Source organism: Crinia signifera, chromosome 3, assembly GCF_055691185.1.
Source record: "Crinia signifera chromosome 3, ASM5569118v1, whole genome shotgun sequence".
In the NCBI taxonomy this organism is placed as follows: domain Eukaryota; kingdom Metazoa; phylum Chordata; class Amphibia; order Anura; family Myobatrachidae; genus Crinia; species Crinia signifera.
In genome coordinates this window covers 15,648,139-15,670,075 of record NC_139219.1, presented here as the reverse complement: position 1 = coordinate 15,670,075, position 21,937 = coordinate 15,648,139, and the positions used below count along the sequence as shown (strand labels likewise).

At 49.4% G+C, this 21,937-nt stretch overlaps 1 protein-coding gene across 3 annotated transcripts in view; it reads right to left on the bottom strand.

Annotated features, from left to right (window-relative positions):
• Positions 1–5,339: 5,339 nt before the first annotated feature.
• The window catches only part of ABCC10 (ATP binding cassette subfamily C member 10), a 53,322-nt gene continuing 36,724 nt past the window's right edge, over positions 5,340–21,937 (bottom strand). For all 3 annotated transcript variants that reach the window (XM_083175351.1, XM_083175349.1, XM_083175352.1), the window contains 9 exons: positions 16,523–16,712; positions 15,407–15,750; positions 11,374–11,543; positions 10,983–11,143; positions 10,516–10,769; positions 10,251–10,396; positions 9,288–9,385; positions 8,721–8,833; positions 5,340–8,541 (listed from right to left, as the gene is read on the bottom strand). In XM_083175351.1, coding sequence (XP_083031477.1) covers positions 8,406–8,541; positions 8,721–8,833; positions 9,288–9,385; positions 10,251–10,396; positions 10,516–10,769; positions 10,983–11,143; positions 11,374–11,543; positions 15,407–15,750; positions 16,523–16,712 — 1,612 coding nt within the window. In that variant the 3' untranslated portion in view covers positions 5,340–8,405. The remainder of the gene's footprint in view (positions 8,542–8,720; positions 8,834–9,287; positions 9,386–10,250; positions 10,397–10,515; positions 10,770–10,982; positions 11,144–11,373; positions 11,544–15,406; positions 15,751–16,522; positions 16,713–21,937) is intronic.

The following is a 21,937-nucleotide window of genomic DNA, read 5'->3' as shown; positions in this document are numbered from 1 at the left end:
GGCGGTACGCGTCCTACGACCTTTTCATACCCTCACTATCCACGTCGGCGTGGAGTTGAGAATAGAAAGTGTGGCGAGCGGACGCGGACACCTTCACAGGTATACGGGTCTCCTCGCGGGCTTCACAGGTGTCCGCGTCCGCTCGCCACGCTTTGGGCTCGGTGGCTCGCTGCGCTCGCCACACTTTCTATTCTCAACTCCACGCCGACGTGGATAGTGGGGGTATGAAAAGGTCAGAGGACGCGTACCGCCGCCGCTCGCCACGCTTCGGGTTGACGTTGATCGTGGGGTGGCGTTAACAATTGGGGGGGCCATTTCACACTTCAGGGTGCCTATTTGGCCTCTGTGGGCCTTTTAACATTGTTCCCTATGGAAAATCGGGTCAATTGGGACATTTAACATTGTTCCCTATGGGAAATCGCGGTACTCGCGTCGGTCGCATCGCATGCGATGTTTTGGTACATGCGATGCCCGCGATGGGCGCCCTTCTAGGTAAAGAGTACCGACTCCTCTATCCTTTTCTTGTAGTTGGATGGGTGCATAGACTTTTCCCCTGTGTGTTTAATGTTGCCGTATGAGTTGCTATGCCCCTCTATAAGTCTGATATCAGCTGTCATAGGGACACTGTACTGCAGAGATATCTAGGACAAGGGGCCTAATTCAGACTTGATTGCAGGGCAACATTGTTCTCAAAATTAGCAGTAACTTGTGCACTGCAGGTGGGGCAGATGTAACATGTGCAGAGAGAGTTAGATTTGAGTGGTGTGTGTTCAAACTGAAATCTATATTGCAGTGTAAAGGCCCATACACTCTGGGCGACTTTGAGCTGAAAGTCGCTCAAAACAGCAGGTTTGAGCGGCTTTCAGCTCAAAGCCGCCAAGTGTGTATGGCCCGGCGATGAGCGGTGATCGCTGCTGCGCGCTCCAGCAATATCGCCGGGAAAGCCGTTCATCTGCTGGTTGTACCAGCAGATGAGCGGCTTTCAGGACGGCTTTGCATAGCGCTCCGCTATGCAACACCGTCCTCCCCCCTCCGTCGGCGCCGGGCAGGGGGAAAGCCGCTCAGTGTGTATGACCGACTTTCCCTGCAGCGATGACAGCGGTCATCGCTGTCCATACACGGTGGGCATAGTCGCCCAGTGTGTATGGACCGTAAGAATAATGCAGCCAGTATTAACCCTGCACAGGAACTAAATAACACCCAAATCTAACTCTGTCTGCCCCCCCCCCCCCTGCAGTGCACATGGTTCTGTCCATTTTGAGAACAAATTTCTCCTGCAATCAAGTGTGAATTAGGCTCAATGTCTACTACATTCCTTTATAGAACTTTGCATGTGGAACAAACCATGTTGCAATGCAAGGGGTGCAAATATACATTTATGACTTTTGCATGCAGAGTAAATATTGGCTCAATTTGCATGCAGCCCACAGATACTGGGCAGCTTTATGTGTACACTACAATATAGATCAGAGTTTGGACACGACCCTCCAAATTGAAATCACTCTCAAAATTACTTGCTCTTTCTTTTTTTTGCACCAACCCAGGATCAGTCTCATAGTAATCATCATCATCATCATCATCATCAATTAGTGTATGGTGCTGGGACTGTGAGAGAAACTTGGATGTGTGGATGTGAAACTGAGAGGAGACCATGATGACATTGATGCGGTGGGCTTAGGGAACGGAAGAGTGAGATATTGGGTAGGGAGATGGGTAACTATAACGGGCTCAGACTTATTAGTCATACTGTAGGTTTGTTGCAGCATCATCAAGGCAGAGATGCAGCTACACGTGGGATTAGAAGAGGTAGAGAAGTTGGGACACCAGAGGTAGCTTTAATGTGGTAGTGGGGGATAAAGGAGTGTATGATGTCACAGAGAGGGGAGGTGAAAAGATTGGAGGGCAGAGAACAGCATCTAGAGAGGAAGGAAGAGGAAAAGGGTCCAGAAGTAGAAACACTGAAATAGCGATCAAGAGATGCAAGAGGCAATGGAGGAATATACTGTGAAGGCCTTTCAGTTTTTGTTGTTGTTTTTGTTAGTCTGAATTGCTGATCTAACAAAACTCTACTGTCCTGGACAGTTTTAATCATACTTTCCTTCTTTAAGCCCCACCCCCTTTCCAGGGCCGTCTTAACATTAGAGCGACACCCTGGGCAAAATAATTCGGGGGCCCCCCAACCACACACCTATGTGTAGCAGCGTCCTCCAGGCAGCGGTGATCCGGGCAGCGGGGTCTGGGAGATTGTAGCGCTATTTGCCGGACGGGAAGCGCTGCTGATTTTGAAAAGACTGTCCGGATGCTCAGCCAATTGGCATCCAGCCAGTCTTTTCAAAATCAGCAGCGCTTCCTATCTCGCCGCCCGGCAAATAGCGCTACAAGCTTCCAGCCGCCGATGCCCGGATCACCGCTGTCCACCGCAAACTCTACCTGGGGCAGTGCCATCTTCCGCATTGGGGTGGGCCCCTAGAATCCTTGGGCCCCTGCCCATTAAGCTCAATGGAAATGCCCCTTTCATGTATATGCTGTGATTTGCGGCCTCTTTCCAAAGAGCTGTGGATGCCAGTATTTTACTGTCAGAGGGAGGGGGTTCAGGGGCTGAAGATGGGGTCCCCGCTAAATGCAGGAGGCTTGCCCTCCCTTTCCGTGGGAGGGGGCCTGGTTTTCAGGACCCTCCCAGCCATTCCAAGAGGGTAGGTAAGTATGGTATAATAAGCTAGGGATAAATTTACTAAAGCTTTGAAAAATTAAAGAGAAAATTTTGCCTATAGCATCCAATCAGATGCTGTCTATTATTTCTCTATTGCATCCTAGAAAAGGATAGACAGGATCTGATTGGTTGCTATGAGAAACAGCACCTCTTTTCATTTTTAGAACCTTTAGTAAATATACACACACCAGAGTCTAGCCATGTGTAGAAAGAATCTAAATATATAGCTGCCTCAACTAAGTTCCCTGTACAGTATTTCTGTCCCTACCTAGAATGGGTTCAGATCTGTAATAACAAGAAACCAATGACATCATATAAGCAGCCATGTTAGGTTTGGTGTACCTCGCGGGGACCCGTACAGCAGGTGTTTCGATTTGCTGGATTGCTCGACCCAGGTTATAAGGTTTGGTACTTTCACACCGCACCTCTCCCGATTTGTTACGCCAGCAACCCGGCAATTTCCCAGGTTATTTTGGCCATGTGAAAGGGGTATGAGAGAGCTTTTTGACAGTCCAGCAACATCGTGTTCTCTGTAGTAAATAAGATCCTAAATCACGGATTGCTTTCCTCATTATCTGTCTAAAATATCTATATTTTGCTCTTGCAAGAAAATAGGAAGAAAAAAAAAGAAATAGACGGCGGACAGACTACAGCTGAGGTTAAGCGTTAGAACTTGCTGGAACTTTTGAGGCGGGAGGTTTAAGAAGGTGGTTCTGAAATGTAACAGCCCCCCCTCCTCGCATGCCGGGTTTGTTCGTCTGGCAGGTGAAGGGATGTTTAAAAGACATCCATTCGCAGGCCAGAGGGAAACCCCCGCATCTTTTGATGGTCACCGACTCTCATGTCACTTAGATATGCGTGCACATTCGGGAGGAAGTGGTCAAGCAGCTGGTGATGTCAGCTGCCCGCCCCCTGGCACCCACGTCACTGGGCGATTTCCATGGTTTGCATGAGAACGCCCCTGAAAAGCTGGGAGTGACTACCCGCTGCTGCCCCGTGCCCACCGCTCGCATTGTTGGGTGCGTGCGCCCAGCGAACACCCTGTTCGCCATGGACGCACGCACCTGGCGTATGCACATGCACAGAAATGCGGCTGTGCATATGTCCAACATCGGACGCGGTGTGAATTAACAGGTCAGAACGAACAGACCAGAATAACCCCCTTTGTCCCAGCCACACCAGTTACAAACGTGCCCTCCAAACAAACCTTTTCATCAGAGCCTACATCGCGCCTCGGCTCTCCTTTCTGATCACTCTTCTCTTTATATGCAGACTATGTTGGCGTCGGTGCTTCTGGTCTCTTGACTTGTAGTCCCGTTCAACAACATTAACACTGTGAGGAGGGTCATTCCGGTGCGGGTGTTTCTCCTGCTCCTCTTGCAATGATTTGCTGTATGCACTTGCCATTGTATGCTAATACGGGCAGAAGCTAACCCATGCAAAAGAACGCCCAGTGCAATGGCATCATTTGCGTATGGCACAGCCTGATTGCAGAAACGAGCAGACCCCCACCATCGGAACGGGTCCAATGGGGTCTGAATTAGATCCTTTGTCTCTGGAACTCCTTCCTGGCTACTAATGACTGGGATCCTTACACAAACATTGCACAGTAGCGGTGTCTCTGCTCTGCAGTTCTGTGATGCTGCTTTACGGGGCTCACAAGAAGCTCCTAATCGACATTTTACAGCATACGTTTGAAAAAAATGGCAGTTATGGTCTGGTTGGTTGGTACGCTATCGCTCTCCATTTTATCACTTTTCAAGGCTTAGTACATCTGGCCCATCTGTGCGCAGAGACCCTCAGTGTTATACATGAACTGCTATAGAGAATCAAACACTTTGTTCACTATCTACAATTACTATTTTACTAGTGTGTACTCACTTAAGGTGCCCATACACTAGTAAGATTTATCTTCAGATCTGGCTGGTTGGAACAAAAACATGGTTATGGATGAGTGACAGTTTGTCAGTTTTCCAGCATTTCCAAGCAAATGGTCAACTGTCATTTGTTCTCATCCATAACCATGTTTTTGTTCCAATCAGCCAGCTCTGCAGATAAATCTGCGTGTGTATGGCCACCTTTACTCCTATGCACATAGGCTCTCATTCTGGTTTAATCAGACGGGGTCGAATTGCCCTGTTCCGATGTTTATACCTGCACATGGTATATTCCGCGCAGTCGCAGGTCCCACAAATGGCTTCGGCGACTTGCATAGTTGCAGAGCCGTTTGCAAGGATCGGGTTGGCCTGGAGTTGGCGTTCCCATGGGTATGCGGGCGGGCCGCCGCCTGCCCGTCTTTGTCCCGGCGACCACAAATAAAAAAAAGTCAGTTTCCGATGACTTTTATTTGCGATGGCAGGAGAAATCATTCGATGGTTGGCAACCATCGGATGATTTCTCCTGCCGCGGAGACATGCGCGGGGATGTGTCTTCGTTACACATCCCCTCGCATGTTAAAGAGGGGAATCGGCGGCGGAGGTGGGGGACGGGTGGCGTCTCTGGTGCACGGTAAGCTTACCGGGCTAACAAGCATCACCCCCTTATTGTGCATTGTTACACGCGACGCTTCTTTGTGGGATTGCGCCAATGATTCCTAGACAGAGAAATGAAACATCACCACACTGAACGATTATCGTATAAAAAATAGTTTATTAAAAGGGGAACATCGGTAAACACAAGTGGCCTCACAAACCGGAAGGACAGAATTATATATACGCCCAGCATTACCGACGATGGAGAGAGCCGCCATTGCTGAGCCGGTGAGACACGGAGCGGTGTGTTATATAACCCTGAGAATCCGAGTGATACAGGAGAGCAGCAGCTGGGCACAAGGGAGAGTAGCGACTGTACTATGGGCCCGATTCAGGCCTGATCGCACCACCGCCATTTCACAGCAGCCAGCATTCAGTGAAGACGCTGCCCCGTTAAGAGTCAATTCCTGCCTTGCGAATGAATGTGCTCACTCAATGGATGTGTAGGGGTGCAAATCTATCCGCAGCCGGGCGAATATGTCCAAAACCCATCGTACCAGGATCACCAGCTAATTATTGTTACACTGGGCACAAGTCATCGCAGGCACCGCATAGCCAGAAACTAACTTGGCGGTGGGATGGAAAACGGTATATTCAGCCTGAAGCTGACGTCAGACACCCTCCCCTAAAGCGCTCAGGCTGCCTGCACTTCCCCAGACACTACCTGCATTTCCACAGACTCTTCCAGCATTTCCCCAGACACTCCCTGCACTTTCCCAGACACTTCCAGCTTTTCCCCAGACACTCCCTGCACTTCCCCAGACACTCCCTGCACTTCCCCAGACACTCCCTGCACTTCCCCAGACACTCCCTGCACTTCCCCAGACACTCCCTGCGTTTTCCCCAGACACTCCCAGCGGTTTCCCCAGACACTCCCAGAGTTCTCCCCATCACTCCCAGAGTTCTCCCCGACACTCCCAGAGTTCTCCCCGATACTCCCAGCATTTTCCCAGACACTTCCAGCGGTTTCCCCAGACACTCCCAGCGGTTTCCCCAGACACTCCCAGCGGTTTCCCCAGACACTCCCAGCGGTTTCCCCAGACACTCCCAGCGGTTTCCCCGCCAATCCCAGCGGTTTCCCCGACAATCCCAGCGTTTTCCCAGACACTCCCAGCGTTTTCCCAGACACTTCCATCGTTTTTCTTAGCACTCTCACTAAGCGTTTGGTTACCACCCCCAGACGCCTACTGTCAATCACCATGTGAATGGCGTGCGTATAGAATTAGTTGCAGGATTTAAATCGCAGGACGGCCATACTGATACAATGCACATGCATACTATGAAATGCATCAATAATCAGCCACCGTGTGAATTAGCAGCCGAGCAATTAGGGCGGAATTGGGTCCTATGCATCCTCTTGCACTACAGAAGCTGTACTCTCCAACCAATAACATTGTAGCAGCAGCTGTACTCTCCAACCAATAACATTGTAGCAGCAGCTGTACTCTCCAACCAATAACATAGTAGCAGCAGCAGCAGCTGTACTCTCCAACCAATAACATTGTAGCAGCAGCTGTACACTCCAACCAATAACATTGTAGCAGCAGATGTACTCTCCAACCAATAAAATTGTAGCAGCAGATGTACACTCCAACCAATAACATTGTAGCAGCAGCAGCAGCAGCAGCAGCACTCTCCAACCAATAACATTGTAGCAGCAGCTGTACTCTCCAACCAATAACATTGTAGCAGCAGCTGTACTCTCCAACCAATAACATTGTAGCAGCAGCTGTACACTCCAACCAATAACATTGTAGCAGCAGATGTACTCTCCAACCAATAACATTGTAGCAGCAACTGTACATTCCAACCAATAACATTGTAGCAGCAGCTGTACACTCCAAACAATAACATTGTAGTCGCAGCTGTACTCTTCACCCTCTCGCACTGCAGCGGCTGCACTCTCCAATTCCTCACACTGCACTGGCTGTATTCTCTATCCTCTCACACTGCACTGGCTGTATTCTCCATCATCTCACCGGCATTGGCTGTAGTCTCCATCCTCTCACACTGCACTGGCTGTATTCTCTATCATCTCACACTGCACTGGCTGTATTCTCCATCATCTCACACTGCACTGGCTGTATTCTCCATCATCTCACACTGCACTGGCTATGTTCTCCATCATCTCACCAGCATTGGCTGTAGTCTCCCTCCTCTCACACTGCACTGGCTGTATTCTCCATCCTCTCACACTGCACTGGCTGTAGTCTCTATCATCTGACACTGCACTGGCTGTATTCTCTATCATCTCACACTGCTCTGGCTGTATTCTCCATCCTCTCACACTGCCCTGGCTGTATTCTCCATAATCTCACACTGCACTGGCTGTATTCTCCATCCTCTCACACTGCACTGGCTGTATTCTCCATCTTCTCACACTGCACCGGCTGTATTCTCCATCATCTCACACTGCACTGGCTGTATTCTCCATCCTCTCACACTGCACCAGCTGTATTCTCCATCCTCTCGCACTGCACTGGCTGTATTCTCCATCCTCTCGCACTGCACCGGCTGTATTCTCCATCCTCTCGCACTGCACTGGCTGTATTCTCAATCCTCTCACACTGCCCTGGCTGTATTCTCCATCCTCTCACACTGCACTGGCTGTATTCTCCATCCTCTCACACTGCACGGGCTGTATTCTCCATCCTCTCATACTGCACTGGCTGTATTCTCCATCCTCTCTCACTGCCCTGGCTGTATTCTCCATCCTCTCACACTGCACCTGCTGTATTCTCCATCCTCTCACACTGCACTGGCTGTATTCTCCATCCTCTCATACTGCACTGGCTGTATTCTCCATCTTCTCACACTGCACCGGCTGTATTCTCCATCCTCTCACACTGCCCTGGCTGTATTCTCCATCCTCTCATACTGCACCGGCTGTATTCTCCATCCTCTAACACTGCACCAGCTGTATTCTCCATCCTCTCGCACTGCACTGGCTGTATTCTCCATCCTCTCACACTGCACCAGCTGTATTCTCCATCCTCTCGCACTGCACTGGCTGTATTCTCCATCCTCTCGCACTGCACCGGCTGTATTCTCCATCCTCTCGCACTGCACTGGCTGTATTCTCGATCCCTTCCAATGCACTGGCTCTGCGGTCTCTTACTGTAGAAGCTTCCCACCACCTCCCTTACTGCACCGGATATTTCCCCTTAGAGTTGCCCACTGTTTACTAGTCTGTAAAAGTGTGAATCTTTCTTGTTGCTTAGGATACTGGGAGAATCCAGTTCCGCCACCTTCCCTGCATGCATCACCAGCACTCGGTCTGAATCCATAATTGTGTTCAGTCTATAACAGAAGAGAAATCAAAGATGTGAGCAAAGGGTGGGGCATAAAGATCCGGAGGTCCGCATAGGAGTGTATGTGCGTATTACAGCTGTAGATGTGACAATGGGGCCTCTGTACCGAAGAGACAGCAGCAATGTGTTGGGAATATACAGTAATGGGGATTAGCGGGTAACTGGTACCTGTGAGCAATGGTGAGAACCGTACGACTTCTGAATCGCTCCCGGATGGTTTGCTGGAGGAGGTGGTCTGTTTGGTGGTCCACACTCGCTGTAGCTTCATCAATACAGAGAATCTGCAACACAGAGATAGTTAGCTATAGACGGGTATCATGCCTTCTTACAATGGCATGGTCACATATTTCGGTGACAGATACCCCTGCAGACTAGTAACCCGGGGGTAAATGTATGAAGCTTGGAGAAGTGGGATCTATCTCTATAAAGAACATTGGCAAAGAGATAAACCGGAGATAACGTGGAAGGGAGATAACGCACCAGCCAATCAGCTGTGTTTGAAATATGACAGTTGGTAGTTGATTGGCTGGTGCGTTATCTCCTTCCACTTTATCTCTTATTCATCTCTTCGCCAGGCCTAATACATCTGCCCCATTATGTGCAAGGTGATAATGCTCCAGCCAATAGGCTCTTAGCTGTCAATTTACATATTGGAGCTGATTGGCTGGTACATGCAGGAAATTACCAGCAAGAAACACTGAAATGTTCCCATCTACACCGTCCTGTTGGCATTACCTTGGCTTGAGTTAGCAAAGCTCTGGCCAGACACAAGAGCTGCTTCTGTCCCAGAGAAAATCTCTTTCCTTTGTCCCCAACATCAGCGTCCAGGCCTCCTGCATGACATGGAACCAACAGAGGAACATGAGACTTCGGCACCCGGTTACTATCGAATAATTGCGGCTAATTCCCCTAAACACCCGTATTTAAGGGTTACCCACAAATATTAAAGTACCCCCCGCATGTATGACAGAGTGACTGCAGCAGGATCCTCCGATCCCTTTTGCGATTCCTCCTGCGCTGCCATCAGTCGCATCATATCCGGACGACGGATTGACAATGGCTTGGTCGACCACTGATTAGATGCCCAAAAATGGTTGGCATACACTAGATCGACATCGACAGAAGGTTGACACAAGCAAAAGGTTGACATGAACTGCATACAAATTTTTCATTTATATTTTTTAAACCGACTTGTTCGTACTTTACCATCCCAGGAATGCGATAAACTTATACAGTTTCCATGTCGACATAGATATCAAAAAGGTGAAAAGCTTGTGTTGACCATGTTCACGTCGACATTTTTCTTGTCTCATTTTTCTGTTTACTGCCGATCTAGACGCTGGAGTCTATTTTTAGGTGCTTAATTATTTGCGGTTAGTGGTCAACTAAGTAATATGTCAATCGAGACATCGCCGATCTTCAATACAGTAACCCAGCCGTGTCCCGCATAGGTTTATATGGGCGATGCTGGCCGATGTAACAATATAGTGCTGCATCGCATCAGTGGCTAACCGCACATGCGCAGACCTCCGGCAACCGGCGAAGTAGATCGAAGGGACGGACTTGCGTCTACAGGTACATGCATCTCGCCAATGGGATCGCATATTGCAATAAGATCCTGGCGGGAGATCCTGCCCAGATCGCATTGCATAACCTTATGGTGAATGGGCCCCAATGTCACGTTTCACGCATCCTCACCAATTCGGGAAACTAAGTCTTGTAAATGGCATTGCTCCAGGACGTCCAGTAGGTCAGCATCTCGGTGATGGGAAAGGGGGTCCAAGTTCTCTCTCACGCTCCCACTCAACAAGAAGGCATCCTGAGGGATGACAGCAAGCCGCGACCTGGCGGGGACAACAGAAGTGTACGTTAGCTAGTGCATGTGGTCTACACGCCGGACCCATCTGTGGTTATTATATCAGTGGTGGGAACGTAGACCATGTGGCTCTCGCACCACAGTCACCTTAATACATCCAAATTCAGATCCCGCGTGGACATGTTATCGATGAGAATAAATCCAGAATTCAGCTCCATCATTCTGAAAAGTGCCAGGAACAGGGTGGACTTCCCAGAACCTGTTCTCCCCACAATGCCAATCTTCTCCCCTGCCAAAATGGTAAAGTTAACCCCATCGAGTGCATTGGGAAGACCAGGGCGGTAACATAAAACTGCATCTCTGAACTCAATGCGACCATTGCTCGGCCAGTCCGGCTCCACCTGGGAAGAACACAAGGGAAATGTGAGCTTTGCCAAAACACGGCATCACCACTTCTTAAAAACTACTGGACATCCTGTGAAGGGTCCACATAATAATTTGCTGTATTGCAAGGACTAGGAAAAGTCCAGAAAACTATAGACTTTATATGGACCAGTGCAGGAAAGAGACCTTGCCTAGGAACCATTTACATAAACAAACACTGTCTAACTCACCATCAGCGTCCCCTCTGTTGGCTCAGAAGGAAGTGTTGTAGAATATTCTTCTGCTCTCTCCACGCTCACCATCATGGTCTCTGTTTGAGTGAAGCTGTAGATAAGTCCAGAAAGTAAACCAGTGATGGAGAGAGCATACGATAGAGACAGTCCCACCAGACCTAATGAAGAAAAATATAGAGAAAAAGGTCATTTCTGTAGGTCACATGTTGCAACTGGTTCTCTCCAGATCTCTATAGGTCTCACCCTGCTCTCTCCAGATCTCTATAGGTCTCACCCTGTAACCTGTTCTCTCCAGATCTCTATAGGTCTCACCCTGTAACCTGCTCTCCCCAGATCTCTATAGGTCTCACCCTGTAACCTGTTCTCTCCAGATCTCTAAAGGTCTCACCTGGATTACCGGCCCTCCTCTGGTGCTGGATTATAGCGATGACAGCGATGGCTGTAACCACCAGTACTCCAATCATCTGTAGGCGGATGTCCAACCACTGCACAGCGGTGTTACTGGCAAACAGGCAGCGCTGGTTCAGCTCCAGACGAGACTCACACTCTGCTTCAAACCTGTAACCACGCGGAGACAATTACAGATCACACACCACCTGCCCTCTTATCTCTAATGATCATTCTACATAAACACCTGGGAGCACAGCTGATGCTTTCTATGATCACATCCTGACAATTCTCTATTACACATAGGATTAGGACAATAAGGAAGTGATTCAGAGGTGGATGTGTCTGCAGTCACTGTCGTGACAATGCGAAGATCAGCAATCATCGGCTGCACCATCACACATTAAAGCAATCAGGCTTGCCCAGACTGTCCACTTGAACATGGGCACTAAAGCCAGTGAATGCCCGTGCCAGTCCTCTGACACAGGCCCTGACACTGGCACACCCACCGCCATGAGCAGTAACTGGGACATGGAGGGCAAGTGTTATATAGCATATTATGATGATGCTCTCCTTACTAATAATGAGCAGAATTCCGATGTGACTGTTAGTGTGGAACATGCCACAAAGTGCCGATGTTGGTCACACTTCTGCAGCAGATTGTCAGCCGATGGTGACGCGGATGATCTGATCCTGCGTTCCAGGATCACTAATCAAAGCAGGAGGCGTGACAACGGTCTGTGGCTTTCTGCTCTACAACTCTGTCTCTCACCCCCCACTATGTATGTAGTACCCCTGAAGTACATCCAGCACTTGTTACCTGTTTGCTCAAATGCTATAGGACAGGGGTGGCAAAACCTGTCCTCAAGATCTACCAACAGTTCATATTTTTCAGGCCACCTGTGGATCTATAGTAGGAATGAATGCAGCATGTCGGAAAATGTGGCAGTTAGTAATGACTACAGCTGTGCACCAGCTAGGTGATCTGGGTAATGTGACAGTTAGTAATGACTACAGCTGTGCACCAGCTAGGGGATCTGGGAAATGTGACAGTTAGTAATGACTACAGCTGTGCACCAGCTAGGGAGTCTAGGAAATGTGACAGTTAGTAATGACTACACCTGTGCACCTGCTAGGGGATCTGGAAAATGTGACAGTTAGAAATAAGGACAGCCGTGCACCAGTTAGGGAGTCTAGGGAAATGTGATGTTTAGTAATGACTGCAGCTGTGCACCAGCTAGGGAGTCTAGGAAATGCGACAGTTAGTAATGACTACACCTGTGCACCAGAATGGTGGTCTGGGAAATGTGACAGTTAGAAATAAGGACAGCTGTGCACCAGTTAGGGAGTCTAGGGAAATGTGATGGTTAGTAATGACTGCACCTGTGCACCAGCTAGGGGATCTGGGAAATGTGACAGTAATGAATGCATCTATGCACCAGTTGGGGGATCTGAAAAATGTGAGTTAGTAATGACTGCATCTGTGCACCAGCTAGGTAATCAGGGAAATGTGACAGTTAGTAATGACTACACCTGTGCACCAGAATGGTGGTCTGAGAAATGTGGCAGTTAGTAAAAATGACAGCTGTACACCAGCTAGGGGATCTGGGAAATGTGACAGTTAGTAAAAATGACAGCTGTACACCAGCTAGGTGATTTGGAAAATGTGGACCGTTGGTAGATCTTGAGGACTGGTTTGGCCACCCATTGCTGTAGGACCTATTGCATACTTCCAACATGATCCTCTCCAGGAGGGACACAATGCTCTGCTCCTGGACATCCCTCTTAATGTATGATTGCCATCACCTGTGTTGAACTGGTTAATTGATAAGCAAGCTGTTCCACCACAGGTGATAGTAATCATACATAAAGAGGAAAGTGCAGGAGCAGAGCATTGTGTCCCTCCTGGAATGGGTCATGTTGGGATGTATGTCTATTGTGTTTTCTTTCCTGCATTAAGGGGAGATTCCACCAATATTTGCCTCTGTCAAGGTGCACTTTGGTTGAATCTCAGAACTAGACCGCCACATAGGCCAGAAATTCAATGCTCCCGATTCACTGTTTTTTTTTCGGCGAATTGGGCTGTTTTCACTCCTTGTGGTGAATCTCTTTCACTGAAAATCTCATTCACCCTAATCAATGTTCACTGTTCGCTGCACATCGCTAAAAAAACATTGAATACTGGCCAAAGAGTAAGCACACCTCAGTAACTGGGCATTAAAAAACTTTAGGCGTCACAAACAGGATAAGTGAATTCTGGCAAGTTAACTCCCGCAGTCACCATGGAAAAAACAATATCGTCATGCAGCAGTAGCACCCAGGACGGGGGCACAGAACTTAACTCCAAACACCATTGCATATATAGAAAATGGAAACTTAAAGGAGTTCAAGGCAAAGATGTAATCTATGTCCAGATTGGTTTCTCTGGCAGACAGTCAAAAAGTTGAAGTACTGTACTAAAAAGGACAAATTAAGTGTTCTGCGCCAAGAGAAATCAATTCATGGCCTGCACAAACGAAGAAAAAAAACGTTGGTCGCACAGGAAATATGACATTGATAACGGCTGTTCAGGTTACCTCTTTGTAAACAGGTCCATATGAGGCTGAGGTGTGCTCCCACTAGACAATGGATGTCAGTTCAGGGGTAAAGAAAAGAATGTCTGTGGGTGGTGCACTGGGAGATTATTATAATAAAATACAACTTTTATGTTATCAATTTCATATTTCCTGTGCGACTGAACCAATTCATGTCCTGACCGCGAGAAGAGAACAGTGGAATAAAGAAAATGTAGACAATTATGTAATTAAAAACAAGGTTCCAGATGGCTGACAGTCAATGTCTAGTCAGACAGTCAATAGATCGACACCAAAAGTTAGACATGCATTAGTTAGACATTGCCAAAAGTTAGACACGCCAACGCACTCACTATCCCGGCAACCAACTTTTTTTTAAACCAACTTATTCATACATTACCATCCCAGTGGGCATAGAGGGAGAACAGAAAAGAGTGCCGAGCGCAGTCAGCCATGCGAGGGAACGCGATACACTTACACGGTGTCCATGTATTCATATTGATTTTACTTGTCTCACTATCGGAGTCATGCATGTCTAACTTTTGCCAATGTCTAAAGAAAGCATGTCTAATTTTTGCCAATGTCTAAAGAAAGCATGTCTAACTTTTGGGAATGTATAAAGAAAGCATGTCTAACTTTTGCGAATGTATAAAGAAAGCATGTCTAACTTTTGCCAATGTCTAACGAATGCATGTCTAACTTGTCCCACTGTCGGACTCATGGATGTCTAACTTTTTTTGACAATGTCTAACTAATGCATGTCTAACTTGCCAATGTCTAACTAATGCATGTCTAACTTTTGCCAATGTCTGACTAATGCATGTCTAACTTTTGCCAATGTCTGACGAATGCATGTCTAACGAATGCATGTCTAACTTTTGCCAATGTCTAACTAATGCATGTCTAACTTTTGCCAATGTCTAACTAATGCATGTCTAACTTTTGCCAATGTCTGACGAATGCATGTCTAACTTTTGCCATTGTCTGACGAATGCATGTCTAACTTTTGCCAATGTCTAACTAATGCATGTCTAACTTTTGCCAATGTCTGACTAATGCATGTCTAACTTTTGTCAATGTCTAAATAATGCATGTCTAACTTTTTTTTGCCAATGTCTAACTAATGCATGTCTAACTTTTGCCAATGTCTAACTAATGCATGTCTAACTTTTGGTGTCGACCTATTGACTGTCTGACTAGACATTGGGGGTTATTCTGGTTGAGTCGCACGGATGTGAATTTGCATCCTTGCGAGTCAACCAGATCCTGCCTTGCGAATACCTAGGGGTATGCCGGCCCACCATTCACACTGCGTGTATGCTTGCACGGCATGCGAATGGATGTTTTACATTGGCATCCATTCGCAGCCTGCGGGGGAACAGCCACATCATTTGCGTCATCGGCCCATTAGCATGAGAACGCCCAGTGTGGCGGGTGTAATGGGGGTAGCCAATATCTAACCTGCCAGTGTGGCGGGTGGCTCGGATGGTGCTCAGGCCAGTCAGCGTCTCAGAGAAGTGGCTGTAGATCGGGGACAGTGTGATGCTCTGCAGTCTCTTCAGTTCCCGTGACGTGTGGCGGTAGAATCGCTGGATGTAGTAGTACAACAGGGCGAGAGGCAGAAGAATGGGCAGAATCCAGGGCAGCCCATAGCTGATCATCACCAGCATTCCCAGCAACCCAAAGATGTTAGCCAGGAGTATATTGAGGATGAAAGGCAGGGTGTCGTCCACACAGTACAGGTCTGAGGAGAAGCGATTGATGATGCGTCCGACCGGTGTGCTGTCAAAGAAAGTTACTGTAGCCTGGGGAGAGGAGAGAGAATTACAGGACGTCCACAGAGAGGACAGGAACCCCACACAATATATCAAATTCACCATACGCCAACAGATAAATTCTGATAGACCCTTATGTTATCTACAGATAGAGCCATCCTCATCTAGCCCTTTAATAGGACTAAGTGAGCCAGAGCTGTTGGACTTAATCCTATGCAAATCCCCTACTGTATTGTTCTATGCATTGTATTGCAGCTGAGAACAATAGGCCTTGGTGAGCCGTGGCTCTTCAGAGAAGGCTAGCTGAAGAAGGCTCCATCTGATTGGCTCGGTAAGCTGCAAAGATCTTATTTGACGGGGCAGGTGGCTGACATCCTGTGACATCAGCCGTTGACCCCCGGCAGGCATTGGTCTGCCCACGAAACTATGGTTGGCAATGGTGCCATTCGGGACATCTCTGAGGACAGATGCCTGAATGGCCCCACATACTAGTCACAAAAAGGCTGCTGATCCTTATATAGGCTCCATCTGATGATCACATGTCCTTGTGTGTGATGTCATCCTATAATGCTAATGCACAGCAATCTAACTGAGAGAAGCCCCACTACCCCCAGTGGGTCTGAGTGTCTGGCTCACCCAGTACATGATTGGCCAATTCCTAAAGTCTCCAATTGATACCAATAGCAAGGAGCCTTTAGATGGACCTCATCCTCCGCAGTACAATGACGACTTAGGTTAACCCTGAACTACTACTCCTATTGTGATGACAATTTGTCTACTGGGAGAGGTGATTGAGTCTTACCCTCAGCACTCTCTGTAACAGGCGTCTGTGAATAACAGTGGCTGCACGGACAACTCCAAAGGCGAAAAGCAAAGCACGGAGGGCGGCGAACACGGAGTTTGCTGCTGCAATTCCCCCATAGACAGACAAATAGAAGGTTAAATCCTGAGAAGAGTTCTGTTCTGTAGAATGACCCAAGCTGACCGGGGACCTGAACGTAGAATAAATACCCAATATCATACCCAATCCAAGCACAGTACAGGAATAAGGACCTTATACAATATTACATACTGGACAACACTGCATACTGGGTATATGTACTGACCTGGGGGTAATACTGTGTATAAATACTAACCTGAGGGTAGGACACACGGATAATACTATGTACTGGGTATATGTACTGACCTGGGGGTAATACTGTGTATAAATACTAACCTGAGGGTGGGACACAGGGATAATACTATGTACTGGGTATATGTACTGACCTGGGGGTAATACTGTGTATAAATACTAACCTGAGGGTAGGACACACGGATAATACTATGTACTGGGTATATGTACTGACCTGGGGGTAATACTGTGTATAAATACTAACCTGAGGGTAGGACACACGGATAATACTATGTACTGGGTATATGTACTGACCTGGGGGTAATACTGTGTATAAATACTAACCTGAGGGTGGGACACACGGATAATACTATGTACTGGGTATATGTACTGATATGGGTGTAATACTGTGTATAAATACTAACCTGAGGGTGGGACACACGGATAATACTATGTACTGGGTATATGTACTGATATGGGTGTAATACTGTGTATAAATACTAACCTTAGGGTAGGACACACGGATAATACTATGTACTGGGTATATGTACTGATCTGGGGGTAATACTGTGTATAAATACTAACCTGAGGGTGGGACACACGGATAATACTATGTACTGGGTATATGTACTGACCTGGGGGTAATACTGTGTATAAATACTAACCTGAGGGTGGGACACACGGATAATACTATGTACTGGGTATATGTACTGACCTGGGGGTAATACTGTGTATAAATACTAACCTGAGGGTGGGACACACGGATAATACTATGTACTGGGTATATGTACTGATCTGGGGGTAATACTGTGTATAAATATTAACCTGAGGGTGGGACACACAGATAATACTATGTACTGGGTATATGATGTGCACGGATAATACTATGTACTAGTGAGGCTAAGTCAGGTTGCGGGGGACAGGTACCTGCTTCGTGACCTTGGTCTGCGGCTGTAGTAAATAGCTGGGACGGCCTCTGACGGCTCTCCTGCAGCCGCGGCTGTAGTGAATAGGCGGAGCGGCTGTTCTACCTACTGTAAGCCATTTTCTATTGCTACGGTGTCAGTAGAGGATCAATGGGTAGGAGTAAGGTGCATGGACAGACAGCTGGAACACGCGTTTCGCCCCCACCCATGGGGCTTGCTCACATCCTATTTGTGTCTTCAAAGCAGCCAGATTTTATAAGTGTTCAGGATTTAATGAATTAATCAATTGGGTAGTCAAACAAGCCTCATCCAGGCATAACAGTTATAAGTTAGATGAACAAATGGCTAATATAAAGTAACTAGGTGATTCATCGCGCCCTACGGGCGCTCTTCACACCGGCGTAAGGGGCTACGCCCCTTAATTTGTGAACATTTGTATTGTGAGAAATATGGTTAGAATTGTATGAAAGATGCCCTGTATTGCAGCTTCTGGCAGTGGGTGAGGGTCCAGCGTGGCAGCACAGGAGTACCGGACGGTGGCCCTGAGTCAGTGTCTCCTCCTACTGGGTGGGAGTTAGGGTGCATGAGAGCAGGAGGCTGGGCTATGAGGCATGATAGGGGTATGTGGGCAACACAGCGTCAGCGATTACCCAGTGGTGGAAGTTACGGTTCAGGAGAGCAGGAAGCTGGGTAGTGATAGGGGTGTGTGGGCATACGGGGGACTAAAGAGGGTGGTGGACACTGTGCAGCTTCTGCCAGTGGGTGAGGGTCCAGCGTGGCAGCACAGAAATACAGGAGTCAGTTTCTCCTCCGACTGGGTGGGAGTTAGGGTGCATGAGAGCAGGAGGCTGGGCGGTAAAGCATGATAGGGGAATGTGGGCAACACAGGGTGAGCGGGTCTCCACTGGCGGAAGTTACGGGGCAGGAGAACAGGAGGCAGGGCAGTGTCCTCCCACATTGATGGCAAAAGTATTCAACATCGGCCATAAACCATCGATTATTTGAAAATCATTGATGGTCGATGGGCATCCCTAGAACTGGAGGAGGGTGGGGGACAGTATGCAGCTCCCGGCAGTGGGTGAGCGTCTCCTCCCACTGGGAGGGAGTGAGCGTGCATGAGAGCAGGAGGCTGTATAATAGTGGTATGTGGGCAAGACATTGATAAAAGTTGTGGCGCTGGTGCAGAGGGCAGTGGGGAAACCTGCAGTGCGGCAGCCAGGGACGGATTTCCCACCTAGGGGCGGTACCTGCTTGTGGTGGTACAGGATCCCCCATTGTCACGGGGGTACGTGAAATGCGGGGGCCGCGGTGGTCCGCTGGGGGGTGGAATTGCCGGAAGGGGATCCGTGGTTAGCGGGAGGGGGCGGGGGTCCGCAAATCGTGGGCGGGGGCGCGGGGGGGCTTGAATCGTGGGAAGGGGGGTCCGCAAATTGCGGGAGGGGTGTTGTCGGCATTAGTGAATTGCGGGAGGGGGGGTTGCGGAGGTCCGTGAATTGCGGGAGGGGCGCGTGGAGTCAAGGGGGGGGGGGGGTGCGGGGGTCCGTGAATCACGGGAGGGGTCATGAATCGCAGGAGGCGGGGGTCGTGGGGGGGCTGCGAATCGCAGGAGGGGGGGTGTGGGGGTTGCCGTGAATTGCATGAGGGGGGCGTGAATCAAGGGAGGGTGGGCGCAGGGGTCCGTGAATCGCGGGAGGGGGCATGAATCGCGGGAGGGGGGGTCGTGGGGGGTTCAGAATCGCAGGAAGGGGGGTATGGGGGCATGAATCGCGGGAGGGGGGGTCCCCGAATGTGTGAATTACGGGGCGGTCGCAAATCGCGAGAGGTGCCGAGGGGGCCCGCAAATCGCGGGAGGGGGGCGCTACGGGGGGTTTCGTGAATCGCGGGAGGGGGGGTCGTGGGGGGTTGCGAATCGCAGGAAGGGGGGTGTGGGGGGTGCCGTGAATTGCGTGAGGGGGGCATGAATCGCGGGAGGTGGGGTCCCCGAATGTGTGAATTAGGGGGCGGTCGCAAATCGCGAGAAGTGCCGAGGGGGCCCGCAAATCGCGGGAGGGGGGCGCTACAGGGGGTTCCGTGAATCGCGGGAGGGGGCGGCGCGAATTGCGGGAGGGGGGTCGCAAATCACAGTAGGGGGGGGGTGCCGTGAATCGCGGGAGGGGGGGTCGCGGGGGGCCCTTTAATGCCGGGAGGGGGGGTCGCAGGGGTCCCGCGAATCGCGGGAGGGGAGGATGCAGGGGTCCTGCGAATCGCGGGAGGGGGCTCGCGGGAGGGAGGGGTCGCTGGGGTCCCGCGATTTGCGGGAGGGTCGCGGGGGTCCCGCGTTTCGTGGGAGGGGGTGGTCGCGGAGGTCCAGCGAATCGCGGGAGGGGGTGGTCGGGTCTGGGACGGATATTAGACAGCACTTACATCGACAGCCATTACATGGACACCATTAGTTCGACAGCTCAATAGGTCGACATGGTTTTAGGTCGACATACCATTAGGTCGACATGTCATTAGGTCGACAGCTCATTAGGTCGACAGCTCATTAGGTCGACAGCTCATTAGGTCGACAGCTCATTAGGTCGACACTGCCATTAGGTGGACAGAGTCTATGTCGACAGTCAAAAGGTCGACATGGGTTTTTTCACTGTTTTTTGGCCGAAATGTCGACACAGTCGACATGGACACAGTTTGAAGTGTACCGAAGCCGCTCGCTATGCTTTAGGCACGGTGCCTCGCTGCGCTCGGCACACTATTTTATTCTCCCACCACGCCCTAGTGGATAGTAGGGCATGAAATACCGCCTGTCGGCACATGTCGGCTCAATAAACAGTGAAAAAAACCATGTCGACCTTTTGACTGTCGACATAGACACTGTCGACCTAATGGCAGTGTCGACCTAAAAACATGTCGACCTAATGAGCTGTCGACCTAATGAGCTGTCGACCTAATGAGCTGTCGACATAATGACATGTCGACCTAATGGTATGTCGACCTAAAACCATGTCGACCTATTGAGGTGTCGAACTAATGGTGTCGATGTAATGGCTGTCGATGTAAGTGCTGTCTAACAATAGTCCGGACACCGGGGTGGTCGCGGGGGTCCCGCGAATCGCGGGAGGGGGGTCGCGGGGGTCCCGCGATTCGCGGGAGGGGGGGTTCGCGGGGGTCCCGCGAATCAAGGGAGGGGGGGTCGCGGGGGTCCCGCGACTCGCGGGAGGGTGGAAAGCGGGGGTCCCGCGAATCGCGGGAGGGGGGGTGCGGGGTCCTGCGAATGTCGGGAGGGGGGGTCACGGGGGTTCCGCAAATCGAGGGAGGGGGGGGTCGCGGGGGTCCCGCGAATCGCGGGAGGGGGGGTCGCGGGGGTCCCGCGATTCGCGGGAGGGTCGCGGGGGTCCCGCGATTCGCGGGAGGGTCGCGGGGGTCCCGCGATTCGCGGGAGGGGGGGTCACGGGGGGTCCCGCGAATCGCGGGAGGGGGGGTCGCGGGGGGTCCCGCGAATCGCGGGAGGGGGGTCGCGGGGGTCCTGGCAGAGGGTAGGGATGTGCAGGAGTAATGGTGGATGGTGGCTGTGGAGTAATGGTGGATGGTGGGCGTGTACTGTAGCCCTGGCTGGGCGGGGGGAGGTGATGTCAAGGGGGTGGAACGTCAGACACATGAAAGTGAAACTGTTCTACACAGGAACGTTCTCCACAGGGGTTGAGTGACAGATCTGGCTAAATATATAAGAGATAATATAATATACCATATACCAAGGGCACATAGTTATAAATTGGATACATTGTTGCAATAAACCCATAGATCATTGTGTACAAAGAAGATTTAGCCTGGTAAACAGGTAATTGAGTAATGAAACTAAGCAATTAAAGAGTGGAAAAAACAAATTGAGACCGTATAAAAAATATACATATACTGTGGTTCATCTGTATGTAACGTCATCAATTCATTGGAATTGTGTGACCAATTATGACCTGGATTATGGTATTAGTAACTAATATCTTACAAAAATAGGTTTTGAACAGTAGGATTTATTTTATATTATTGTACCAGAGTGAAAAAATAACAAGGAAGTAGTTTAAACATTTGGGCAACCCATACTGATGTAAATAGGACTGCTCCTTCTTGTAGATGATCTCCAAAAGGAAGAGATAGTGGGATCAACTAACTAAATAAACATAAGGTTGTGAGAAATTTAAGTAAT